This window comes from Ascidia mentula, chromosome 9 (assembly GCF_947561715.1).
Source record: "Ascidia mentula chromosome 9, kaAscMent1.1, whole genome shotgun sequence".
In the NCBI taxonomy this organism is placed as follows: domain Eukaryota; kingdom Metazoa; phylum Chordata; class Ascidiacea; order Phlebobranchia; family Ascidiidae; genus Ascidia; species Ascidia mentula.
Window position 1 is genome coordinate 4,945,214 of NC_138574.1, and position 25,857 is coordinate 4,971,070.

Here is a 25,857-nt window from a genome sequence, read left to right on the forward strand (position 1 = left end):
AAATGAAATGGCATGGGCACCGATGCATAAAGGTTATCGAGTCAGGCGCCCATGTAAAGTCGTGGGTTCGCAGCCAGTCGCACTGGGAGGTGATGGGTTGCGACAAGCTGCATGTGACAACTACTGGGGTAATGATCTTACACAATTTCCTTTCAAACAAAATTCCCAAATATTTGACCTTAGATCAATAGCAGGCAGGCAGTGGTGCTTGGTAGGAACTTGGAGCTTGGTTGCAGACAAATTGTGCGATTTTTCGTTTCTAGAAATGTGCGTTTTTAATAATTACCGTAAATATCTTTTTGCCAACACCAGGCTCCGAAGAGCAGATATTGGACAATTTTTGTTCCACAAGACAAAAAATGCACCAAAAGAAAAGAAGCAAAGAAAGAGAAGAGGGGTGCGATTTATAACCTGGATACGGAAAGTTTGTACATGCTGCAAAATAACAGAATGAAACTATGCAGTAGCTTTAGGATGACGACATTCCGTTCGCTACTCGCCTGCTTCAATAGTTTATGCAGCAAAAATAACTATAAGTTACAATGACTTACCTGAGGACAAATATGAAAATTAAATGTATAATATAATCTTTTTAAAGTCATTTGCATTAAAAGTGCCTAAGCAACCTCCAGGCAGGTTTATATCCCCCTATTGGTCATAAGATCTTCCAGGAAGCTCAAGTCCTTGCTCTGTAATCTCATCCAGGAGCATTTTTTGAAAACTTTGAAGAATATTAGGTCTCTATGTAAGTCACAAGACTCATCAACAGTCATTGGGAAACAAGCAGAACAGTCACCAGGTACATTATTGCAGAGGGCCTTGAAAACGGGATTTCCCCAATTTTATACCTATATAGGTCCTTAGGCCGGGTCAACACTTACGCTTTGCGCCGGCGGATTCTTTGTTTGTTACAATGTCCCGAGTGTACGCCCGCACGCCGGGGTACAATGAAACAAACAAAAAATCCGCCGGCGCAAAGCGTGAGTGTGGACCCGGCCTCAGACATTTCGTGAAAACAGTTGCAAACCACCTGTTGTAAAAGAATTTTTTTTTGTGCCTGATGATGACCAACAGCCCCTGCCCCAAAAGTATTTGCTATGAAGTGAATATACAATACAGTGTAGCTTGTATAAGTTCCTGTATCACTTACAATTTACTACAATCTTGTGTGTACAAAACTTTATTAACCATGACAATATTTCCTTCACAATATTGGAAAGTTTTATCACGAGAATCAGGAGGAAGTAATCATATGTAAAAAAATTAAACTTTCATGTAAACAAAAACAATATTGCACTTTAGGCATCTTCTTCTCCATAATCGTTTTCCATATCAACCATGTCCTGTAAATATCACAAATAACAATTTATTATCAAATTAAATGGATAAAAAAAAATCTTTAAATCACTCCCCTTCAAAAAATTGAAACCCTTGTATAATAATTGAATCAGTAACAATACAATAAGAGAAAAGCAAAATATTTTGCTTCTCAAGGTCAAATAAATTGTAATAGTTATAGTATAAAAAAAAATAATGCAGATTTCTGAAAACTTTTAGAGTTTGCTCCTGAATATTCGTTATAAAGCTTATATGACATTACCTTAGTATTGGAATATGTAACAGGGTTGTCAAAGCCAGATGCTGAACTGGTTGATTTTGTTCCATATAAACTACCAAGTTTAGCAAAGGAAAGATCCCTGTTACCGCGCATGTACAACATCACTCCAGCTCCCACTGCTATCACCACAAACACAACTGCTATGACAATTCCTGCAATACCTCCTGCATCCAAACCACCACCACCTACAAACATACAATTTTTACATTTATTACCTGCAACAAAAAGCTTTTCGATATTCTTATAATTCCATACATTTTATTAGAGGAAACAGTTAAGTCATTAATGGTTTCTACGGCATAAATTTATGAACATTTTACTGATTTTTACTCTGTCCATAACTTAAGTACGGTTGGAAAAGATACTTTTTCTTTTGTTAAATACCATTGTTTGGAATATGGTTTTCTGTTACTCCATCTGTTGTTGTAGGAGGTGTTGTGGTTGTCACCCCAGAGGGAGGGGTTGTGGTTGTCACCCCAGATGGGGGTGTTGTGGTGGTTTCCCCTGGGTTGGTTGGGGGCTGGTTGTTCGGGGTTGTAGTTGTTAATGGCTCCTCTGGTGGTTTAGTTGGAGGGTTTGCTTGAAATTGAAAAAAAGTACACTTTCAAAAAACTGTAAATTTCAAAGAAATAAGAATTTCAAATGTCATGAAATTTACAAAAGTTTTAGTATTATTCCAAACCATCATTGCTGTAAATGTTGAAGCCACATTTATGGCCTTTTTTTAAAACAAATATATTTTTTTAAAAGTAGATGTTTTGAGGATTTACAAAGTATGTGTTCAAACATTGGAAAAAACACACATTTTTTCTTGAGCTTTTATATTATTTCACTTACTGACACAACACTGCCTATTTGCTGGACCTCCACATTTGCTGCTTTCATAAACAAAAGAAGGGCAGTAGTTTGAGTTGTACTGACAAGTACCATAACCTCCAGATTCACAAGCTCCATCACCTTGCTCCCAACCCTGCACTTGGCTGTTGCCTGATGAATAACAACTTGAAACACTTTTGATCACAAATAAATTAACCCTAGTCCATTTATTGTTGTCGCTTTTTAGACGTTTTTACATAATTTTATTGTTTTGTTTACTATGAAGACCTGATGATGCACACAGGGTGAAATATATATTTCTAGCAAAAGTCAGATTGATCCTGTTGTTAAAAGCTAGTGCTTTGTGTGAAAAATATACATGTATTATTTGACCAAAGATTTTGTTCTTTTTTTGGCCTTTCAATACAACTTACAAGTGTCATCTGTTTCTGCACATTCGAAGCAACATCTCTGTCCACCATCACCACTGCATAGGAATTGCTCATACCCAAGTTCACAAGAATTGTGTTCATAATCCTTGCATTTACCTCCTTTATCCAAACATGCTGCATCCGCTGTAAGACAAGTATATATAGTTTACAAACAGAGAAAATGCAATAGGTAATTTCTATGCAAATCATTACATCTAGAGTAGTAGCACATGTGAGGTCCAGTTCCTGCCATGTCCCAACAACACAACCTCTGTTGACATTCATATTCACTTATTCCAGGGTAACCACAATCCTGTCGCTCATCAATGGGAAATGTGCAGGTGCTGTACACTTTAGAAATAATATAAAACATTGTGTTCAGAGTGTTTCGGAATCCAGTAAAACCAAGTGAAGGAACAAACAATTTACTTTGTATATCAACACTTACTTTTGTGTTTCTTGCAGATATATCCTCTATTTTCTGAGCAGAATGCGTCGTTCCATTTTGCATTGGTCCACAATTCCACGCATCCCTCATAAGTCTCTCCTGCATCGTTAGGTTCACCATCAGCCCAGTTAGTGTAATCAACACCACTGCTATCCGACCATTCCCATCCACCTTTAACACGAATACATTTTATCTATTTTTCCACCTTTATAAAATATATCGAGCCCACATATATTGTCAAAATGTTGATATGTGTTCATAAGTCCACAAATTAATCATGATAAGGCCTCTTTTAACAAAAACTGTAAATTCAACTGTTTGGGTCACTGTTCATCACAAACTTGGCAGAAAACTTTACCCAACCATGACAACAGCAAAAACAATCATGAGAAACATATAACAAAGCACACAGGATAAATAGTATAACAATCATTGCTGTGCCATGTGAAATAATGCAGTACAGTGTATAAGCTGCAGACAGATGGCCACTGTTTTGACCTAGAAGGTCTCATCAGTGCAGCTGGAGTGACTATCAGACAACTTTGCTGACCAAACGGCCAAGCAAAGACTTCCACTTTGTGGTGACTATACAATCACCGTCATCTGTTGGGCACCAAACTAGGTGCAACCTAACGGAGAAAACAAGGTGGAAACACTATGGCCAAGCAAAGCTCAACCAATAGTGCTGTCAGGCCCCATGTCACAATAATCATATGATAAGCAAAGTGGAGCCAATAATACAAAATGCAGTACAGCCTGTAAAACTTATTTATTAAACATTTGCAGCATGTTGTTTACAAATTACTACAACTCTCCACTTTATACATATTTCACATATTTATTCTTAAATTCTATAATAAGTTGATGTTTTTTTATTTATCTAAAAGCCTCGCTCGGCTACACTAAAAATGATTGTCTAAATGCTTTAAGGATTTACCAAGGCCAAGATGTAGTGTACATACCCCATCCATTGCGCTTCAATCCAAGCCACACATGTCTCTGGTCAGTCCAACTTATGAAAGCTTTGTTTTCGAGATCACTATGTACACTGGCAAGGTAAGCCATGTTTGATTGACAAACAGCATCTGCATCACCCCATGATCTCTGATCTGCTGAATTTGCTCCTGTGATATTGGAAACATATTAATGCAAGAGTTTTCAAACACAAACAAGACAAAGGGTTCAATGGTCAAATATTCCACACATTTTGTAATATTTTGGAATCTGACCTGTTTGGACAAGATAACAATAATCTCCCATTCCAGCCCACGTTGCTTCACAAGTTCCAACACCAGGATCTTGTGCTGGAATCTCAACTGAAATAAACAAATATAATGTAGTAAAACATCAAAATATTAATGGACTATAAGATGCCAACACATTAAATCATACAACTAAAATGAATATTTTGGGGCTAGTAATTACAATTATTTGTAGGGAAAGAATAAAAACTTAGTTTATACTTGGTGCATAAACTAAATACCAGAACTTGGGCAGGGATTTGCAAATGTGCACTCAAAGAGGAAATATCAACAGTGATAATTATGACATCCAAACTAATACATAGTTTGTTTTAATATTTTCCACAGTGATCCTGACAAAAATAATCTCACGAGTTTCATATTTGCAGATGTACGGGAGGTTGGTGGAACGACAGGACACTGATCCTTCATATGTCTTCATCATTCTCCACTTCCCATATTTATCAATCACTGCACATCCTGTATCCTCTCCAGTATCCACAGGTTCATCAGTGTCCCAGTTTGAATAAGCCACAGGTGAGTGGTCAGACCACATGAAAACTATCTCGCCGTCAGACTCATTCTGAGATACAAAGTAGAAATATTATAAAGCCCAGAAAGTTATATTTTTTCCAACCACCCAAAAATAGGTAAAATTCACCTTTTGTTATGTTTTGTGTTTTTTGTGTTATACCCTTGCAGATTCATACATTTGTTTTATGCTGAAAGAAGAATGCCTTTTGTCTTAAGCCTCTACTAGTTTTCAACTTACATAATACATTCCCATCCACATGGTATCAAATGTTTCAACATTTTCTTGTGGCCAGAAAAGAGAAATCAGGAAATTATTTTCGTAAACATTCCACACACTCGACAAATCTTCTTTAATTCCTACAAAAACAATTAAACATTACAACATAAACAAATATTGAAATCAGCTTTAAAATTATTACATACCATGTACTTGTCCTTCATTTTGACAAGCTGCTCTTGCGTCATGCCAGTTCTTGTACATGTTTGTATCTGTGTATACCTTATAACAACCGGTGTCCCACTGTACAAAGTTTTGGTTGGGAGGACAGTCTGGCGCATCATCAGTCGCTGTAAATGATTTTAAGAATTTACAGTGCATTGTAGTGAAATAGCACATAATAAACCATGGGACTTTTGCATTGATTTTGAAATGTTAAGAAGTCAGGGTTGTCTCATTTTAGAACACATAAATTTTATCAAATTTTTTTTATGTTTGTTGAAATCAGTTGGTAAAAAATGCATTCAGTGGTAGTTTTAAATGTGCAAAATATTGACACAAATTACTACAACATGTCAATATACTTACATGGAGGAAAGGCTGGGTTTTTCATTGTTGAACAGTAAAATGGTCGCACATCACTGCACCTTTGATCATTCCACTTTCCTGCACCGTCTGCTGACCAAGACATCTCAACACATTCCTCAGCCTTTACATAAAGGTAAAATCAAATAACTTAAATATCCAGAAAACTCAAAAAGAATTGCACATAATTAGCGTTAGTTTGATCTTTTGTTTTGCTAAAATAGAAATATTAATTTTTAGTTTGTTAAAATAAAAGATCATTATAATGATGATTTCTTAGGCAAAGTGGAGCCAATGCCAAAAATATGAATTTTGTAAGTTGGACCTAGGTCGAAACAGTGGCCATCTGTATGCAGCTTACACGATGATTTTTTAGTTTCCTAGGATTCTGATATAAAAGAAAGATCTGTTAGTCAACACCTATCAGCACAGAGAGATTTCTGCAGTCTTTTTATAGTTTGAATGCTATGCAAAAACACAGATACATAAAACGAACTGTAAACATAGGCACCGACCCCTTCATAGTTATTTGGCTCTTCAGCCATCCAGTTTGTGAATAAAACATCCTCGTTGCTCGACCAAACAAACTGACGGTTAGTTCCCTTGGCATTTAATCCAATCCAAATATTGGAAGCCGATACAAAAAGTTTTGATGTAAGGAAAGCTGAAACAAGGTGGCAGTTACACTACTGTGGTTGTGTTTTTGCCTTAAACCTATTTCTGTTGATAGTATAAGGGTTACAAACTCACAGAAATTGATTTATCTTATTAGTAAATATACTGAACACATCATACTAATTATGTTTATATTTTTATGTTGGGACAAAATAACTTTCACAGAATGTAAAAGGATCAGTTGACCCTAATAAAAGTGCACATAATGTTGATTATATACATCCATGTTTATTGCATATAATTGTGTGTGCTTTTGAATGATTTTACAACCTACCATTGTAGTAGGGATTGGTGAGAGAAGCGAGGAAACTGTTCTGTGACTCGCAATATGCTTCTGCATCATCCCACGTTGCACGCAGGGTGTCGTCTGTGAAACCAACCTCAAGAAAGCACTTGCTTCCATATGGCATCCAACCCTATGCACAATATAATGGTTATACTTTCCATATACACAAATATTGTGGGTTTTTGTGCTGCTGTTGTTACCAGACATGTGGCAATTGACAGTAGAACTGATCTTTGTTTCCAAAAGATCAGGTTCGTTGTAAATTGTTGGTTAATATTATTAATTTTTCAACACACTCACTGTTGGACATCCTCCATGTATAACAGGTGCTGGGGTCGGACTTGCAGGTTGAGCCCCAACATCTTTCTGGCAAATAAATCCATTGCTTATTCCACAATTGGCATCCCTCCACAAACCTGAAACGTATGTGTGCTAAGTTGAACTTACTTGTTCCAACTGCAACAAAACTTTTCCTAGGTAGTCATTGGTTTTATAAAAAAAAATACATTGGTGATTTCATGGTCCTCGCTACACCAGGATGGTCAGGTGCAGTTGGTTAATGGTTCATGCAAGAAATCCCCACCTGATGCAGATAACATTTCAACACACAGTTCATGACCATTATTATTGTCTGGTTGTCCACCCATGTAGTTTTCAAATGTCAATGGTGTGACACCATCCACCCAAATATAAGGACCATCCATACCATCTTGCACCAGACCAATCCACATGTTGTCCACCCCACTTTTGTGAGCCTTAAAATACAAGGTTTTCTTTTTATAATGTAGTCAAATGAATTACATATGCCAAAAGCATTTCTGGTTAAACTGTATTATTTTTAATCTTGTTACAACAGAAAAATTTTGATAAACCATAAAATTAATTGTTTTGTATGCATATACTTTATAATAAGTAACATATTTCTCTTTGCTTTAAATGTAGTAAGTATCAGGCAGTACGCACATAGTCAATTATAAATTCCTGTTCATCCAGTGTAGCAATTGTGACAAGGGAGCCACCATAACTCTGACACTCAGTGTTAGCAGAATGCCAGCTTTGTATCGGTGAGCTGGCAAAGTAATAACACTTCTGTCTGTTTTGACTATTAGTGTAAGCAGCCCAAGCCTTGTCACTACCGCAAATTTGTGGTGCTAAAAAGCAAGATAATGCATTAAGTATTATAAGTGTATGCTATGTTCAAGAAACTTGTAAATAACTAAAATAAATGATTACTTACAAAGTGTGGGTGGAGGTAAAGTAATTGGATCAAGAAGATCTTTTCCTAGAAAAACAACTCTATTTCACAAATCAATTAAGAATATGGAGTTTTAGTCCTATTTTTCCAAGATCTCAAAAATCAAAGCCAGTGAAAAAAATTTTTTGTAACATCCTGTTAAACCACTTACCTCTTTCTACTTTGCACATCCAACTCTTAACACTTTCACAATTGTTATCATTCCACAGTTGTGTGTCCGGGGAATAATAACCTTGCACACAATTTTCTCTTCCACCATGATTGTTTGGTTCTCCTGAACCCTATTGAGAAAAACAAATAAATATGAAATACAGCAAAACTCAAATGTTAGCAACCCACAGCCTTCAACAAATTGTAGTAGCTATATGGTCTAATGCAGTGTTTCCCAACTGGTGGTACGCATACCACTAGTGGTATGCGACGGCATTCCAGGTGGTACTCGAGCACCTTTCCGTAATTTGGGGATATAGTTCGAAAAAACGTAAGTGATGCCATAATGTTTGTTACTTCATCCCCTAGGTTACTTTTAACAGTCAACTAGGTGGTACGCGTCGAAAATTGTTTACCTCTAAGTGGTACGCAATCACAAAAAGGTTGGGAATCACTGGTTTAATGGGTGGTAATATGTTATAGTTCAAAATGGAATGATATCATCTTGACAAAACAAGAGGAAGGTTAGAGTTAAATGTCCCAAATTTGCAGGTCTTTCAAGAACAAAACCAGTAAAGGGAGACCCTGCAAAGGCTGCAGACTCCTGGCATAACTGGTGACTATTTTAAGAGATCATCACAGTAAAAGATTTAATGTCGCCAATATTTGACAAATAGTGGGTCAAAATTTAATATATAATACAAATATGCAGTCAAAGCAGAATATATACTGAAATACCAAAACAACCACCTTGCAGTTGGTTTAAAAGTCATGAATAATTTAGAAAAAGTACAAAACAAAAATGAACAACAAATACCACCAAAAAAGGTGATGATTGCAAAATATCATAATTTGATTTCATTAATATAAATTGATATTTATAAATAGTCACTAAACTGCAAATTTTGTCTTAATATTGTTTACAGTCAAACTGATGATGTCAGTCTCTACCAATCGCGTCAGTCAAACTGATGATGACAAAAGTTTTTGTCGAAACGTCTTTAACATGACAGTGTTAATAGCAATATGGGCCAGTCTATTTATACTCAGCATTGTTTACAGTGTTATTTAAAAATCACAAGTTCTGATGTTTTTAATGAATTGCAACCACTTACCCAGTGAGTGAAGGAAACTGGTGTTTTATCGGACCATCCCATCTGACCATCAGTTTGTCGTTTCAAACCAATCCAAAAACCATAATCATAACCTCTGCAAAAAGTTTTGCATGTGGTTACTGAAATATAGTTGCATAAAAAAATTCAAAATTATTTATTTGAACCAAGCCTATTATATCCAATATATTTGATAAACTATTTGACATTTCAATTAGTCAACAAACGTGATTGTCATCGCACAGAAGTTACTATGCCACATCTTGTGTTAAAAAAAATCTTACTTCATTCCATCCATTATAACCTGTTCTTCCTCAGCACTGTGAATACTGACTAGGTTTGCTCCCATTGACTCACAGTGAAGTTTGGAACTTTCCCACGACAACCTTTGTGCAACATCCGAAAACTCATTGATCTGAAACAAAAAGCAGCAACCATTAATCTGAATAGTGGCAGCAGCAAACATTTACTGATTTTGGTAAATCCAAGTATAAAATTCACTAAGTTTTACACCACGAAAACAACACAGATGAAAAGCAACAGCTTTAAAAAATATTAATAAAAAGGTTCTATCATGAAAACATGTAACAAATGTTAGGATGCTTATTAACCAGTTTGTAAATTCTAAAAAGGCACATGGAAATTCTATAAAAGAGGTCTCAATTTCCAATGAAGGGTTGACACAAACCCATATGAATGCCTTGGTGACTACAAAATACAAATGTAGCATAATTTTTATGTCCAATGCCAATGTTTTAAACTGATTTGGTTTGCATAAATATATAAAATTGCAAGACTGAATCATTAACACAATAAATTCTGCTGCTACATTTGCATTAAAATGCATAACAAAGGGACACTATTAATGGAATTACTCATAATTCTGAGACTAAAGAGACTGGCCCATACTGTTGAAAACAATGACATGCTTTAATCTCCAAAACAACATCTTCATGTCAATGTTTTTAACAGTATGAGCCAGTCTCTTTATTCTCAGAATTTTTAACCAAATTATTATAATTTCAGTCTTTACATTATGTTTTAAACTTCTGCATTAAATTTCCTACCTGGTAGCAGAAAGTGGAGTTTGCCCATCCCCACCAACCAGTTGGACAATTACCAGTCGGACTTGGTGGTGTTGGTATTTGTGGTGTTGTGTAACCAGTCCGTGGTGTTTCACAAATTCTGTTGAAAAATAAATGTAATCCAGGGTTCTCAAAGTTTTTAGGGTCATTGTAATATATTCTGGTATTTTACAATTTCACACAACACATAAAGAAACTCTTCTATAAATTATTGTTAGTTGGTGAAAAGTTTGCAGCAGACATGAACCCGTTTCACAACACATCAGTGTGACATGACACACAGTTTGAGAAGACACACACTAAACAACCCATCATGTGATTGCAAATCAAAAATATATACCACAAACCCAATCAACCATAGATTTCTAGATTATTAGTAAAAAATCTCGTAAAGTGACAAATGCAGATGTTATATAAAACCTGACCTGTATTCAGGGGATCCACATCCTACAGGGTTGGCTTGTGACCAGTAACCTGTGTCTTTATCCATCACAATACAACCAACCTGACCATTTTCCCTCCCTTCACACGACACAGGGTGACCATCATATATAGCATCAGCAGAACACCATGCAACCCCTGCAATTAATTGTCAAAGTTAAGCTGGGTAATCTATAGACTTTCTATCAACCTTGTTACCAAATCGATCATAGAGGTCGCCTTCTGAGACACAGTCATAATATTCAACGTTATCATATTGGAATGGAAACACGCATTGATGCACGATATCTTCAACAAAAGACAAAAGAAGGAATTAAGAAGTGTAACATATCCTGCTTTTATTAAAAACAAAACCAAAATGTGTTTATAAACAGAACAAACAATTTTTTTAGGGCATATATGCAAAATTAGCATAAGTAGTGTAGTACACATGGTCCAACTGCAGCCTCACATAACCCTTTGTTATGCACGACAGGGCATTGTTTTTTTATGGCTATGACAAAAGGCTATTCGGCAAGTATGGCTTTCAATGGGTAGTAGCTCATTTTTATGTCAGCTAGATAGCTAGTCACCATCTTATGTTTCAAATTTGTAAAATATTAAAAATTGGCAGTTGTCATAAAGGAAAAGTGGAAGATACTTTGTCCCAATGTATGTGTAATGAAGATTTTCACATAATTATTGTGCTAAGCTACCCGTGACATCCCTTATCAAACAATGGCCAACAGAATAAACTAACAGTTTGTGACGTTCCCCAATACAGTCAAGTTGGTCTACACTTGTGTAGTACATAGCATGTAAACCTTACATGGCTCATCTTTATCCCATGCAGTATAGGTAACTGGTTCCCCTGAAGACCACTTAAATGTCATCGTTCCAGAGATGTCAATATAAGCACTTAAACCAATGTAGAAATTTTCCTGGTCTCCTGGATGGGAAGTTTGTGCTGCCTGACTCGTCAGATACATTTGTTCATAGTAGTTGTTGATTGTTACAAGATGACCTCCTTGAGACCTTTAAACAAGTTTATGAATTACTTTAGTTCGGAACTAAAGATGTATCCATTCTGATCGAGATAGTTTTTATTACAACCTGGCAACTTTCAACTTTGTAGCATGTTATAAACAGGGTTACCATCAGCCTAGTTAAAAAATAAGCCAAAATTGGAAATATTTTAGAAACTTTGTCCTATTTTGTAAGGATGATAGTTTATATATAACTGTTTTTTTGTCGCACTGGGCTGTCTAAAATTATCTAGCACCACCAAATATCACTAATCATCCATATTAAATGAAAAATATGCACATTTACACAAGAAATCTAAGCAAGAATTTTGCATGAATAATGTGATCAATATGTTAGCGCAACAAAGGTAGTTTTTTTCAAGTTTTGTATAAAAGTTAGACTACCTAGATTATTATTGATAAGCGACAACTTACTGACAGAAATCCTCAGCATTCACCCACACTGATGGGTTAACATCAATCAGATAGCAAGATGCTTCGTTACCAAGCCAACCATGTTGGCATCCATCAACTTCTACTTGAGCTTGATTGACAGGAATTTTTTCCATCTTGCACACATAGTTCATCACAGCATCACAACTCTTATCATTCCATAAACCACTAAACGTTGCAAATGTGAAAATGCTTTGGTGTATTTTTTTGATAAAGAGTAAATAAAAACAAATCATTTTTTTAATGAGATAAACTACAATATATGTTAATAAAGATTGGACCAATTCAGTAAGTTTAAAAGTTGGACAACTGTTAAAATATGGTCTTCTTTGATAAAAGTAATCTAAAACAAAAGGTTTCATAAAAATATTTTGAACCTAAAAATGATGTAAATCATGAATATTTTGTTTTGAAGTGATGATTTTACTGCCAAGAGCTAACAGCAAAAAAATAAAAGTCAATTATTTACCTCCACTTGTACATGTGAACACAATGTTCTTCTCCGCCATTAGGTTCATTAAAGTCCCATCTGGTGTAAGTAACATCACTACCATCTGTCCACTTGTAATAATTTTGTGTTTCAAAATCATTCATTCCAATCCACACATCATCAATTGATCCGTCTACAGTTACAGTAAAATAATAATATGTAAACTGTTGTAGTAATATCTTTTGGGTAAAATACATAATGTCCACCAAAATACAAATAAAACGTACATCCATAAAATACAAGACTGGTGACAAAATCTTGCTCTGCTTGGCTGTGAATGCTTGCTAGTTTCCCTCCATAGAATTGACACCTATCATTAGCTTCTTCATAATCAACCTTGGATGACTTTCTTGTTAAGTAATAACACCAGTCTTTCCAACCATTCCAACCAGTTGGACAACCAAGATGGTCTCCTGTAACACAACGAAACCTACTTAAAAATTAGGCAATTAAAAATTAAAAAAATACAAGCTCGTTGTGAAATAAGAAAATATTTAACATTCTGTGTAATAAAAAATTTACAAGTCAATAGATAATTTAGTTACTTGCTTTACACCAAAAACAAACCTTGGAACGTAATCGATCCAGACCATGGTCCATAGCTATTTGAAGTAATACCATGTTGAGTAGAACTCTGATATGAATCTTGGCCAGCCACTTTTTTTACTGTCACAACTCCACCATGATCAGCTGCACAATAAGACATGAAATACCATTGCAATTGTGTTTATAAATAGTATTGCCAGAAGAACTTCTTGTATTGATAATATACAATACACATTTTGCAGGAAGAAGCAATAAAATTGGACTTTTAGTTAATTACCCATTATTCTGCCATCATGAATGGCTGCAGTGCAGATATAGGAGTTATCAGTGTACACTGTAGTTCCCCACAGTTTATCAGTGATGGAATCACAACCTGCTGGGCAGATTATTTCGAAGGATTCTTTTTCATAATTTGTGGCTTGGTCAGTGCATGATGCCATGTCTAAATGTAATGGAACAAGTTATGTGTCTGTTATAACTTATCCGAATAAAAAATGCCAATATTCTTAGCATAAAATGTTAAATCAACAGAAATTAATAAACTGAACTTACAAAGAACATTCTTCATCGCAAGGAGTGAAAATCAGCATTTTAATCCCAATATTTTTCAAATGTAGTTATTGTCTTACCTCCCACATCACATCCAATCACATCCATCTTCATTGCAATGTTAGTGTTCCAAGCTTGTGGTAACACACGGATGTGTTGGGCAGAAATTGCTTCACGAAGAAATCCTTCAACTGGTGTGTTTCGATCAAAATTGCCTGGAAACATCTGCAAAAAATGTCAGAAATTTGCATCAAACAATTTTTTTTTACATTGATGGAACTTAGAATATACTTGATTCAATAATTTTATTTTTACCCTATCTACATTCTTCTTGTATAAGTATTCATGTAAAAATATTTTTGGGCCTGAAATATATGTTTTATTAGTCTTTGACAAAGGCATAAAGATGGTCATGACTAATGTTTTGGTAACTGTCTCACTGGGACATCCATGAACTTAATTGCTGTTAAAAAAATCATTTACAGAGTCTCCGCCGTCTGCCTTTTTGTAGTTGGTGAAAATACTTCCATCTGTGCTGAATGCGATTTTGTAGTCAGTCACCCATTCGTCAAGTTCTGAGTTGCCTTGAATCAACACCCCCGAAATCTGAAAACCAAAGAAATACAAGTTGTTTTATACACAGGTTACAATTCCTAGCTATTTTAATTACCCAAACAGACAAAAATTTTTACTGTTCATGATGTTGTTTTATGTTGTTTTGTTTATATTCAGCCTTCATTCTTTCACAAGATGAACGAATTTGCCCATTCTGTTGACATAGCAAAAACACTTACCTTTCTAACAGCACCAAGGTCAACTTGCAAATATTCCTGATCACTGTTTGTCGTAGGTTTCCATACTTTCGAATTAACCGCTGAAAATGATATATTATCAAACAAATTAATGCATGTACTTTCTAATAAACCATTTACGTTTGGATGAAATTGTGTCAGGAATGCCAAAAACAAAAAGCTACATGCTACAATAGCAGCGTATAATCTTTTAATTAGTTTCTTTTAAACCAAAATGATTTTGCAGCATGGATCTTTAAAAAAACTTACCACAACACCACACATGTCCTTTATGGGGACAATCATCCTCAGTGGTGTTATATGGGTAGCATGGACCAGTAACCAGACCCCAATTTGGTGGGGTGTACAAATCATTGTGACGTTGGCAAAGTCGCTGGGCTTGTCCGTTTTGATCATTACCAACTTGTACCCAATCGTTATAACGATCACTTTAAAAAGAAAAAATAACAATGTTTTTGTTTAAGGGATTGGGCAAAAATGTTTGAGAGACATAAGAGAAGCTTTTTGGTTATTTATCAACCGAAGAATATTTGAAATAGTCCCTAATTACAACAGTGGGGTTGGACAATGAAATGATGAAGCATGCAACACAAAATATTCCCTACAAAGCTATAGTATTACACCCGACAAAGTGAGCATTCTTTCTTTTGTTCTACCTAATAGGTGACCATTGGTCTCCATCTATAATTCCAGTGTAGATGGGTGTGCCATCGGGACAAATTTCTGTAGACATGCACAAGTCACCACCCATCTGTGTACAGAATGCCCTCGCTGTATCATAACTTAAAGCAGAAGAATCCATTTCGTAGTGTTGGATGTTTTGAAGACCTACAAGCATTTAAAAAGTATGTGTTGGTTTAATTCTCATGCTGGTCAGAGCAGAGGCCTTTTTTAATTTTACAATCCAATATGTTTGAAGAAAATCTCAATCTACGTCGAAGTTTATGAAGAAAATGTTAGTTTATTTTTGTTAAGTAAAGAACAGGCTAATCAATGCCAACAAATGACAATGTAAATTTTTTACAGCAACATTAATTTTGCTAAACCATAATTTTAAATCAAACAGATACAAATACAAAACAGTATTACAATAAATTTTGAAAACATGCATAACCTTACAACAATGAGTTTTAAGTTAAAACTTGCATCTAAACATGAATACAGTTAATGTCTCTCAATATTAAAGTTTTTATTGGGCCCATTGAAGAAAACAACTTCAAGGTGAACCAGACAGTGTTTGGTTCCCTCATGTGTTAATGAAATTGTATCCAACTAAGATTGTCAATCATGAACTGTATGTGATGATGAACTTAGTTAGAATTAGCATGGAAATAAGAATTATCTACAAGTCTATTTGAATAAGGTACTTTCCTTTATGTGGCAGATTTCTACTTAGTTATTTTACGCTGTTTTGTACACTTTGCAGAAACTGATGATGCCCTTTTCAGAGCGAAATATATTTTTCTGACAAAAATAAAAACATCTTTAAAAGAGCTGTCTGAAAGATTGACTTAAAAGTTTTACTCAGCTACTACAGATACGGTATCGACCGACAGCCTACCAGGGTGGCTTGGTTCACCGATCCGGTGTTGTTTATTGTTTTTTATCTACAAGTCATTTAGAAACGAGAAATTAACCACCAAAGTTCAGAAGCAGCAATGTAATGCACATATACGTATGCACTTACTAAGGGTAAATATAACTTTAAAAGGTAACGAAATACTGAGTTAGAATATATGATCTATATCATCTGCCAATATTTAACTAACAGCCTTGAACTTAGTACATTTTATAACTAAAAGACACCCATAGTTTTAAGATAGTCTCCTGAATCAACCTACCTTCCCCAGCATAAACAAGCCTGGCATGGTATGGTTCAAATCCTGTTTGAAATGATGAAGCAGAAAACATGCTGTCATCTAACACTGGGTATGTGTTGTCAACTACATCGTTTGAAATGCCTAGTGAACTGATGCATCTGCAAATGAATATTTTAATGCAATGCTAAATAGAAATTTAATTTTCATTCACAAAAATGTCAGTTAAAAGCATGGCCTATAGGATTCCTATTATAGTTAAAGATACTTAACTATTTACAGGAAATTTAAAGCCAGGACACTATTCTTTTACTTACGTTGGCAAACATCCAATCAGTTCAATTCTCATTGCACACTTATGCCTGCAACTGGTGGGTAGAACTCTGATGGCAGACGTTACAATAGGACGTGGAAAGACATTGGTAACTTGTGAGTCTTGGTCATAATTTGCATCAAATATCTGCAAATTAAAATTTTTTAAAGTTGTACCCATTTTGGAACATTAAGCAAAACATAAAGCAATGGTCACCGGCACACGGCACTAAGAATTATATTCCCTGTGATGAATTCTAGATATTTATAACTGGATTGTTTCAGGTGATTCTTGCACTTTTATATTAATATTTCAAATTCTAACAAATTTTTCAGATTTTTTATACATAATATGTATAAAAAGAATTCTGTAACAGGGCCAGCATGATGCATCACTACCGGAATGGAAGAAAGTACATATTCACACAAGAAAATTGTGACATAAATGTTTCAATCATAAAGAAAACATCAGAAATTTGTACCGTTATACTTCCATCTATGTCAGTGTAGTCTTCATATAGATTTTTGGCACTATTGATGAGATACTGGATGCTGTATTTCTTTACCCAATCGTTTTGGTTTTCAGGTTGGCTTAAACCATTTCTCCCCTAAAATGTAAGTAAACTACAAATAATTAAATAATATAAAGTTTTATTTAAATAAAAAATAAACAAACTTTGCAACAATTATATAAAAACAGAATAACAGCAATGAAGAACCACAGAAAAACATCTTTGAAAAGCACCAAGACACATACATTAAAAAAATGGGCAAACAGAAACACTGTTCTTTTTTAACCGTTCACCTGTGAAACAACACCACGAATTTCATAGAAGTCAAGAAGGTCAACTTGTATCCATGGAGCAGGATCACTTTCTGCTGCAATCCAAGCACCAAGACCAGGCCCAACATCAAGCACACCACTAAGTGAACAATAAACACATTTAATTTCAGGTTTTCTGATAGTTCTGATCAACAGTTTAAAAAGCAGTAAAAGAGTGGTTGAGCATTAGTGACATGTTGATTTTTCTACATTATGAGCAATTAAACAAGTATGCATACATGTGATTATCCAATGTGTTAAGCCTTCCTCTATCTGCAGGAGAAGTGTCTTTCCACTGGCTGGATGAAGAAAGCTGCTTGTCGAGAACCCAACCTCCAACTTCAACACCTACATGACGGAAGCAACAATCTTCTGATGTGCAATCTACATCAGGTTCTTCTTCATGGCTGAAAAGTAATGTTGGTACTAATTAAATTCATTAACACTGTTACAAATACTATCACAAAAAGAGAAGCCCAGTGCCTCTGTCAACACCTCAACTGGTGAGACCTTATGCATACACTAGTCTGCAGCTTTTAAAAGTAACCTTGTTCAAAAAAAAATCAAGCACAAAAATAAAATTTAACAGATACTTTTCATTAAATTATCAAAAAGTAAGAAATAAAACTAAACCAATTTTTTTCTTTTTATTTGTCTATTGAGCTATGAATAGCAGGTGCACACAAATAACAGGCTGTAAATTTTTGAAAAGCAAATAGACTTACTGTTCCGGATCATCCTTTTCACATATAAATGGGTAGTAGTTGGTGCAAGGTACATCACTCCACATACCAGAGCTATCTGCTCTTATCTGGAGACAGTTTTCATCTAAGTTGCCATTTGGTTCACCTGAAATAAACAGCAAGTACACAAAACTAAACAATTGGTCATTGCATTAAGCTTTTGTAAAGTTTTGTTTGTATTTTTTGTGATAATAAACAAAAAAACAAATGCCCATATTACAGAACATTTGCTTTAGTTACACGAATTTGTGTCAAATTGTATAAATCATTTGTTTGATCAAATTTAATAGAATCACATTTTGTTATTTTATTAAGATTAGAAATCACTAGGTTGTGATGCTTAAACAAGCACACTTCTCTTCTTTTACTTAATCCATGTCCAGCAAATGCAAAAAAGTCATTACAACCTGCAAACCAGTTAACATAGTTGAAAGGTGACTCATCAATCCACCTCCAACCACCATCAAAAGCATCAATTGCATCAGGGAAAAAGTCAGGCCCATTATATGCGTCAAGACCTCCAGTCCACAAAGCCGCAGCATCCATGTACACAATGTAATCTAAAAATATTAATAATTCTTCGGTACCGTATTACAACATAGTTTAACCTTAGTAACTTTGAAAAGGTCATATATCTCATTTTTGTGAGAAAACATAGAAGTAATGCCATGCTTTCGCATAGCAAGGCAGGATCGCCCTACAGCACAGGCCCTTTTATATTTGGCCATCACACCTCTAATATTCTGATCATAAGGTTCACAGGCTTCGCAGCCAAGGCATTGCAGCCAAGCTGGATCAGCCACTTTTCCCGGCAAGTCGGAGCGAGATCTGAAAAATCAAGCTCCCGGTGAGGTTTGAACTCACGACCCTGGGCTAACCAGGCCCAACGCTCTTCCAACTGAGCTACAGGAGCTCAGTGGTTGCACGGGGTATATTGTGGCCAAGGTATACACTGGTGTGCAAGCGCACAACTTGTCAGGCGACCTTCACATGCATAAAGGATCTCCACCACCGTAATCAGACAACGCAGAAGTAATACCATGCGTTCGCATAGCAAGGCAAGGTTTGTGAGAAAACATTTATTTAGTTACTCTGTTTTAAAACTAGATATTATTTTAATTTTATGAAGGAAAAGTCAAAGAAAGTTGACTCACTCTCAATAAATGCTTGTTCTCCAGGAGAATTGATGCTAACCAAATCACCACCTTCTTGTTGGCATTGCAATCGTGCATCTGCCCATTGTCTTCAATACAAAAATAGTTTATCAAAACTTTTGCAACAAACCATTGGAGGAAAATCTCTGGCTCTTTTTTTAAAAGCATTGACATAATTTAATAGCCATAAGGCAAATTGTTGAAACACACCTTGTATATTTGCTCTCAATTCTGTAACATCTGTGATCTGTTGAGTAGTGAAGCCAGTTTGTCCCGCAAGCACTTTCATGGGGATCAGCTAAAAAAAGATACATATGTTTTATTTTCCTAATATTTTATGTAAAAAAAAATGTTGAGAAACACTGTGTTAAACACTCACGTTCAACTGTAGGTGGGTAGTGTGGTATGACACTCACTGCAAAAATCACAATAATAAGAAGTAAAATTTTAGTAGAAGTTGGGAAAAACCTCCAGAAGCAGGTATTGCCCATTTGTGGTAATTTTTTTTTTATTTTTAAAATCTTAACATTTATGATATAAAACAAAATATGAAATTAACAACATTTACAACATAGGTGCATGTCCTAATTATTTATATCCTATATCGTGCTGGTAAAAAAAACAGTAAAAGAAGCAATATGTGTATCTTATGAAAGTTGAACAACATTCATTCCTCCTAATTTATTGGCAAAGCAATTTTTGTGTCAAAGGTGAGGTTATTCTTTAACACAGAAAACAAAATATTTTCTATTCAGGCTGCGCTTAACTAACTATTTGTTTTAGGGCCCAATGTTTTTTTACACTTTATTACAGTTGTTTGTTATTTACTAAGTTTACCTGCAGCTTTTTTGCAAATGGGATAAACTTCTTCAAAACATTCTCGGTCATTCCAAGTCCCCCACGCTCCTTCAGTGTCCACTCCTACTATTCGTATACAATCTCCATTTGATTCAGGTTGATTGAATTTCCAATTGATGAAGTCCTTTTGATGATAAATATATTAGCAATGGAGTCAATAATGTTTTGAATTGGCTGTAGACTGATGATAAATAACATGGAAAAAAATATTTGAGAATTGATTCTGGGAATCATTTCCCATTCTGTTGCAAGCTAATTCTTAATTTGCTTTTATAGACACTGATGATGCTTTTAACGAAGCAAAATATATATGTCTAATTAAAGAAGACTGAAAGATTTTAACCTGAAACGAAAGTTTCCTAGACAGTTGGAAAAAATATGCTTACTTTCACAGAAAATGGAAGCCTGTTTTTTACACAGGTTTTTATCAAGGACGTTTTCAAGCAATGTTTTAACAAAACTACTCCATTGACCTGATTGCACCACTGGCCTCCTTCACTATAATTTAAAGACTGCACTACAACTGATATACTCAAAAATGGAGACCAAGATTTTAATAGTTTTGTATTACTAAAATGAAAACCTGATTTTTTCGTATATTTTCAACCTCCCTCTCAGAAAGTTTTTTAACTTGAAGATTTAAAGGAAGATTTAAAACCTTATTTCTGTCCTTGCAACTTTCAATGGACTAAATTTGCCTTTTTTTGTTAAAACTAATGAAACACCCCACAACTAGGAAGCATAAGTGAAGCCAGACAAATTTTTGGTCAAAATTAACAAACCTTCCAGACAACTAGTAAAAAAAGTGTTTCAAATTATCATTGCGGTATAGTGTGAAATATTTGTGGGCTATTTGAAAAAACTGGTAATAGTGAAGATGCTTATTGGTGGTGTATGTTATATCATGGTACTTGGTCACTGTATATAAGCATGTACTACAACATCATACACAGAACTTCAGTTCATAGCTTTTAACAGAGTAATGAAAAATAGAAAGAAACTGTATTTACTTACCAGGGGTGTGTTGTCTGACCACTGATATGATCCTTCAAAGACCTTGTCATTTAATCCAATCCATGACTGGCCCTTAAGGTGACCTGAGAAAAAAAACACACACAAGTTGTTTGGTCTGTTTTTCTCAAATAGAACATTTTTTTGTCTTTCACATCATTGTTACCTGATATAAATGTTTGTTCGACGTCATTGTGAATGCTCACTAAATCACCATATCCCTGCTGTGCACTCTGACAGAATGTCCTGGAATCATCCCAGCTGAGCTGTGTGTCATGGAACAAATAACATTGTCCCTCAAGCAATCTCCATCCGCTCGAACATGTGTAATTAACTTAAAGCAAGATGTATAAAAACCGTCAGTTATGTTCCTAACTTAAAGCAAGTTGTAAAAATTAAATACAACAAAATAAGATTTTAAATTCTTAAATTATTGCTTGAACAAAAGCGCAAAAATTTAAACATATATAAAGTCTTTAAACTAATTTTATAGATATCGCCAAACAGTGATAAAAAATACATTAAAAAATTAGGACATACTTGATGGTATTGGGATGGGAGAAAGACTTACACCTTCACTAATTTCACAACCAAATGCCTGCAATTGAAAACAGTTTCCAGCCTCCCAGTTGCTGGTTGCTGCAAGACAAATACACAATGATATCAAAATCATAAATCATTTTTTTTCCACAGCATACTTTTTCCGGTGTAGACCCAAGAACAGTCATCAACTCCTGACACAAGCCACTTGGTGTAATCTCCATCCCATTGGGAATAAGTTATTGGTGTTCCATCCCACCAAGTCATAACATCATCATGTCCCAAATCTAATAAATAGTTCAAAAGTAGTCACATAAACGAAACTATCTCATTTATTGCTGTTTGATTTTTTATGCCAAATACCGGAGGCACCAATCCACATTTGCAGAATTCCATCAGATTTCCACTGATTATAGAATGCAACCAGAAAATCTTGCTCTTCTTGACTAGGGAAAGCAAATAATAAGTTTACTTGTAACATAATTTTCATCAATGAAAAAACACTATTGTCTTCATAATAATTTAAGTCTATTTTATTTTGAAATAGAATGTGCAAGTACAATATAGACACAAAATAAAAATCCCATGTGCACAAATACCAAGGATTAACACTTGCAACAACATGTTTTGTATACATTTCATAAACGAGCTGACGATGCCCATAGGGTGAAATATACATCCCTAAATTTTACCGGGTTAATCTTGTTTTCAGCAAGTGCTTCTTGTGTGTTCTTTAAACTAAATGTTTTTAATAATTGATATCTGCTGATAATCATCATGACCACATGTTTAGTTTGATGTTATTCATAGAAATCACCCACGTTTCAATGGTGATTGGCCGAGCATTACGAAGATAGCAATAATCTCTTGCATCCGTCCATGTTGTAAACAAATCATCATTTAAATGAAACTCATAACACTTTCCATGACCATATATCCATCCATCAGGACAAGTTGCTAAATAAGAGTAAAGTAACTGAAACTCCACCATTATTACTTTTAGTGATAAATCTCACTTTTCTGTCCTTTTTTGCAGACAAATTTCTTGTCTTCTCCACATCTTGTAGTGTTCCATAATCCTGACGATGATATCATTTCTGTGCATGTACTTCCTGTGTGTCTGTAACATATATTTTATACAACTGTGTACACTGGAATATTTTAAACTCGCTTAGAAAAGCCCACAGGAAAGAAAAAAGAACAACAAATATTACATTATGTTTGGTGGTTCCGTGTCCCAATTTGTATAGCTCAATGAATCATGGCCATTGCTCCAGCCCAATAAACCAGGTGTTGACTAAAAACAAATATAAGTGATTTTCAAAGTAAAGCAAAAAAATGGTTTTCTATTGAAATGTTTGATACAAGAAGGAAAAGTCTACATTGAATCACAGATAAAAAATCTAAAACACTCTCATCTGTTTTACCGTATCTGATAAACCAATCCATATGTCCTGGGCAGCTTGGGTCGCATAATTTTCAACAAAAGTTTCCTCAGTAGCACTTACAATGGAAGTCAAATAACCATCAAAATTGGTCAAGCAGTAATCATTTGCCTACAAATTGACTTAATTTTCTTTCTTCTAATGCAAGCAGCAAACCACAATATAAAAACTTACATCATGCCAGGTCATGGACTGATCAACATACACATAACAACTCGATTCAAATGCCTCAAAACCCCTGTCAGTGTCACATAGCTCCAGGGATTCTTGTGGTGCTTTACAAACATAATACCTTGTAAAGTGCATATTGCTTGTTATATTTGGAAGTAAACTGCAAAAAGTTTGATATACCATAAGCTATTACAGCTTGTATCATCCATTGTATTTTGATAAAGTCCATTTCCTCCCTCATAAGTTACACATAATTCTCCTTGATTAATAGTTGGTGCACCGCTTCTCCAAAGTCTAAAAATCATTCAATATTTTATTATAAGTCATTTTATCTATTCCCATAAGTTTTGAACAAACAAGCATGCCCCAGAATAAATGCACCAAACTTACAGCACATCATTTAACACAGGAATTCCATCACTCCAGAGCCACTGTCCATTATTGTCGAGGTCATTTAATCCAATCCACCATTTTTGACCTGAGACTGGTCCAATCCCTGTTTGGTATACCCAGTTCTAGGCACATATAAAGTTTGATGGTATAATAAAGCAATTTTGTTGATTACAAATACAAACAATTATAACATTACAAATAAAATTCATTTAATGTCAATTTTGGTTCCACATTACGAAAAAAAGTTAAATGTAAGCCATTTAGTAAACAAAAAGGATATCATGTGTAATCTATTGCTGATATTGATGAAGTAAGTGTTTGCTAGTTTAGTTTAGGAGTAGTTGTAAATTGATATCATTATAGCAAGAAAACATGACAAAGCATTTACACTGTACAACAACAAATTTTTTATTGACATTTGAAAAGACCACAACATTGGAAAATATCTGTCATATTGGTCTTTCAAATAAAAAAAGGGACATGAATTTTGGCCCAAAAGCATAAAATAGTTTGAAACAGAAAACACACTGACCCGTTCATCCTGATCGGCAAAACTGACAAGATGGCCTCCGGTTGATTGACATGCTGTTTCTGCATGAGACCACGAAACTTTTTGGGTTTGGAATTGGTAGCAATTGTTGTTGTAAGCCTTCCAATCATCAGGGCAAGCAGCGAAAGCTTGTTCTAATTAACAATACATCTAATGAACTATACCACATTATACTTTCAAATAAATAGGTTCAGTCGCAGAAAGGCTTCTAGTCAACTTTTACCCGCCCATTAATTTGACTCACATCTGTTCAAGAAATTTCTTAAATAAACATTTTAATTTATTGATGCAGTGGTTTGCAATTTTTATGGGTCGTTGACAAACTCGTCCTATACAAAATGTGATGACGATGAACATGAACGAAACTGACAATTTTAACGAAAACAAATCAGCGAATTTTTCTATTTACTTCACAGTATGATAGCCCAAATGGAAATAAAATTCTTAAGTCTTCAATGAAAATCGACGAATCTTGTGTAGCGGTACTCAAAACTTTGAGGCTCACGGTACACTTGGATCCTATTAAATCGTTTGTCAGTTCAAGTTATAAATGAAACAATAGGTAGTCTTGGTTTGGTGACAACTGCAGCGGTCGCCTATAATATTTTAAATATGTTTCTCGCGGCATACCTGAACCCGCTTCACGGCACAGAGTTGGAAAAACCCTGAGCTATTAACGTCCAAACAATATTATAACTTCTCACGGTGCATCACGACGCCCTAATTGCCAACCTCTGCTTTACCCAACTTACAAGAAATTTGCAACTTTGCCATTATTCGAGATAATCAAGAAGATTCAAAAGTTACAAATACGACGTAGACCTATTACGGTAGTTACTTTTTATGCAACAGTATAGATCTCATATCCACGATTTAACGTATCGAAGATACTTACCTACGCCAATTAGGATGATGGCGAATAACGGCCACGCGACAAGAGATTTCATTTTAGGGAGAGTGTTTTATTCCGTCATGTAAAAAGTAACAGTTCTACTATCAGTTTATACCTAACTTTAAAAACATAAAATGTTAGCATTCATTGAAGAAGTAATATATTACTAATGCAGATGGTAGATGTTACTTTATAATATGACAGTCTGGCACTATTGCTTTAATTGTATTGTGTCGGTCTTTATCAAACGGATCTTCGCCAAGCCTTAGGTACAGTTTTATTCAAATTTATATCACCCAAAAGCATTTTTAACTAGGGGAAGTATTTTTACAAAATTGAAGTGCTCGATAGAATACTAGCAGAAAGTATGTATTTGTGATTATAACATACCTCTGTCGAG

The 25,857-nt window shown here is 34.9% G+C and overlaps 1 protein-coding gene across 1 annotated transcript; it reads right to left on the bottom strand.

Annotated features, from left to right (window-relative positions):
• Positions 1 to 1,298: 1,298 nt before the first annotated feature.
• On the bottom strand, positions 1,299 to 25,339 carry LOC145913922 (uncharacterized). Its single transcript, XM_083001691.1, has 62 exons — positions 25,309 to 25,339; positions 24,975 to 25,084; positions 24,544 to 24,699; positions 24,013 to 24,137; positions 23,803 to 23,916; positions 23,626 to 23,743; positions 23,434 to 23,562; positions 23,221 to 23,303; positions 23,023 to 23,126; positions 22,828 to 22,963; positions 22,370 to 22,452; positions 22,165 to 22,293; positions 22,007 to 22,105; positions 21,633 to 21,800; positions 21,470 to 21,552; positions 20,435 to 20,579; positions 19,977 to 20,012; positions 19,808 to 19,895; positions 19,598 to 19,686; positions 18,851 to 19,003; positions 18,426 to 18,549; positions 17,940 to 18,107; positions 17,683 to 17,800; positions 17,360 to 17,485; positions 16,883 to 17,025; positions 16,590 to 16,726; positions 15,405 to 15,576; positions 14,998 to 15,176; positions 14,731 to 14,810; positions 14,420 to 14,542; positions 14,017 to 14,161; positions 13,665 to 13,829; positions 13,409 to 13,531; positions 13,069 to 13,254; positions 12,821 to 12,974; positions 12,334 to 12,519; positions 11,703 to 11,908; positions 11,093 to 11,182; positions 10,879 to 11,032; positions 10,436 to 10,553; positions 9,653 to 9,783; positions 9,372 to 9,465; positions 8,258 to 8,387; positions 8,089 to 8,133; positions 7,815 to 8,002; positions 7,435 to 7,606; positions 7,152 to 7,267; positions 6,840 to 6,981; positions 6,406 to 6,554; positions 5,894 to 6,014; positions 5,512 to 5,655; positions 5,327 to 5,445; positions 4,927 to 5,137; positions 4,543 to 4,629; positions 4,276 to 4,437; positions 3,314 to 3,484; positions 3,079 to 3,216; positions 2,869 to 3,009; positions 2,456 to 2,605; positions 2,003 to 2,197; positions 1,601 to 1,803; positions 1,299 to 1,343 (listed from the first exon to the last, which is right to left on the bottom strand). The coding sequence occupies exons 1-62, from the start codon at positions 25,337 to 25,339 to the stop codon at positions 1,299 to 1,301; spliced, it is 8,130 nt and encodes a 2,709-aa protein (XP_082857817.1).
• Positions 25,340 to 25,857: the final 518 nt, after the last annotated feature.

Excerpts from the sequence above, each read along its gene's own strand:
- LOC145913922 (XM_083001691.1), bottom strand. The coding sequence starts at position 25,339 with ATGGCAAAGTTGCAAATTTCTTGTAAGTTGG. Across the intron at positions 18,108-18,425 it reads GAAAAGGATGATCCGGAACA|CCATGAAGAAGAACCTGATG; the intron begins GTAAGTCTATTT and ends ATTACTTTTCAG. Across the intron at positions 7,268-7,434 it reads TGAAATGTTATCTGCATCAG|GTTTGTGGAGGGATGCCAAT; the intron begins GTGGGGATTTCT and ends CATACGTTTCAG.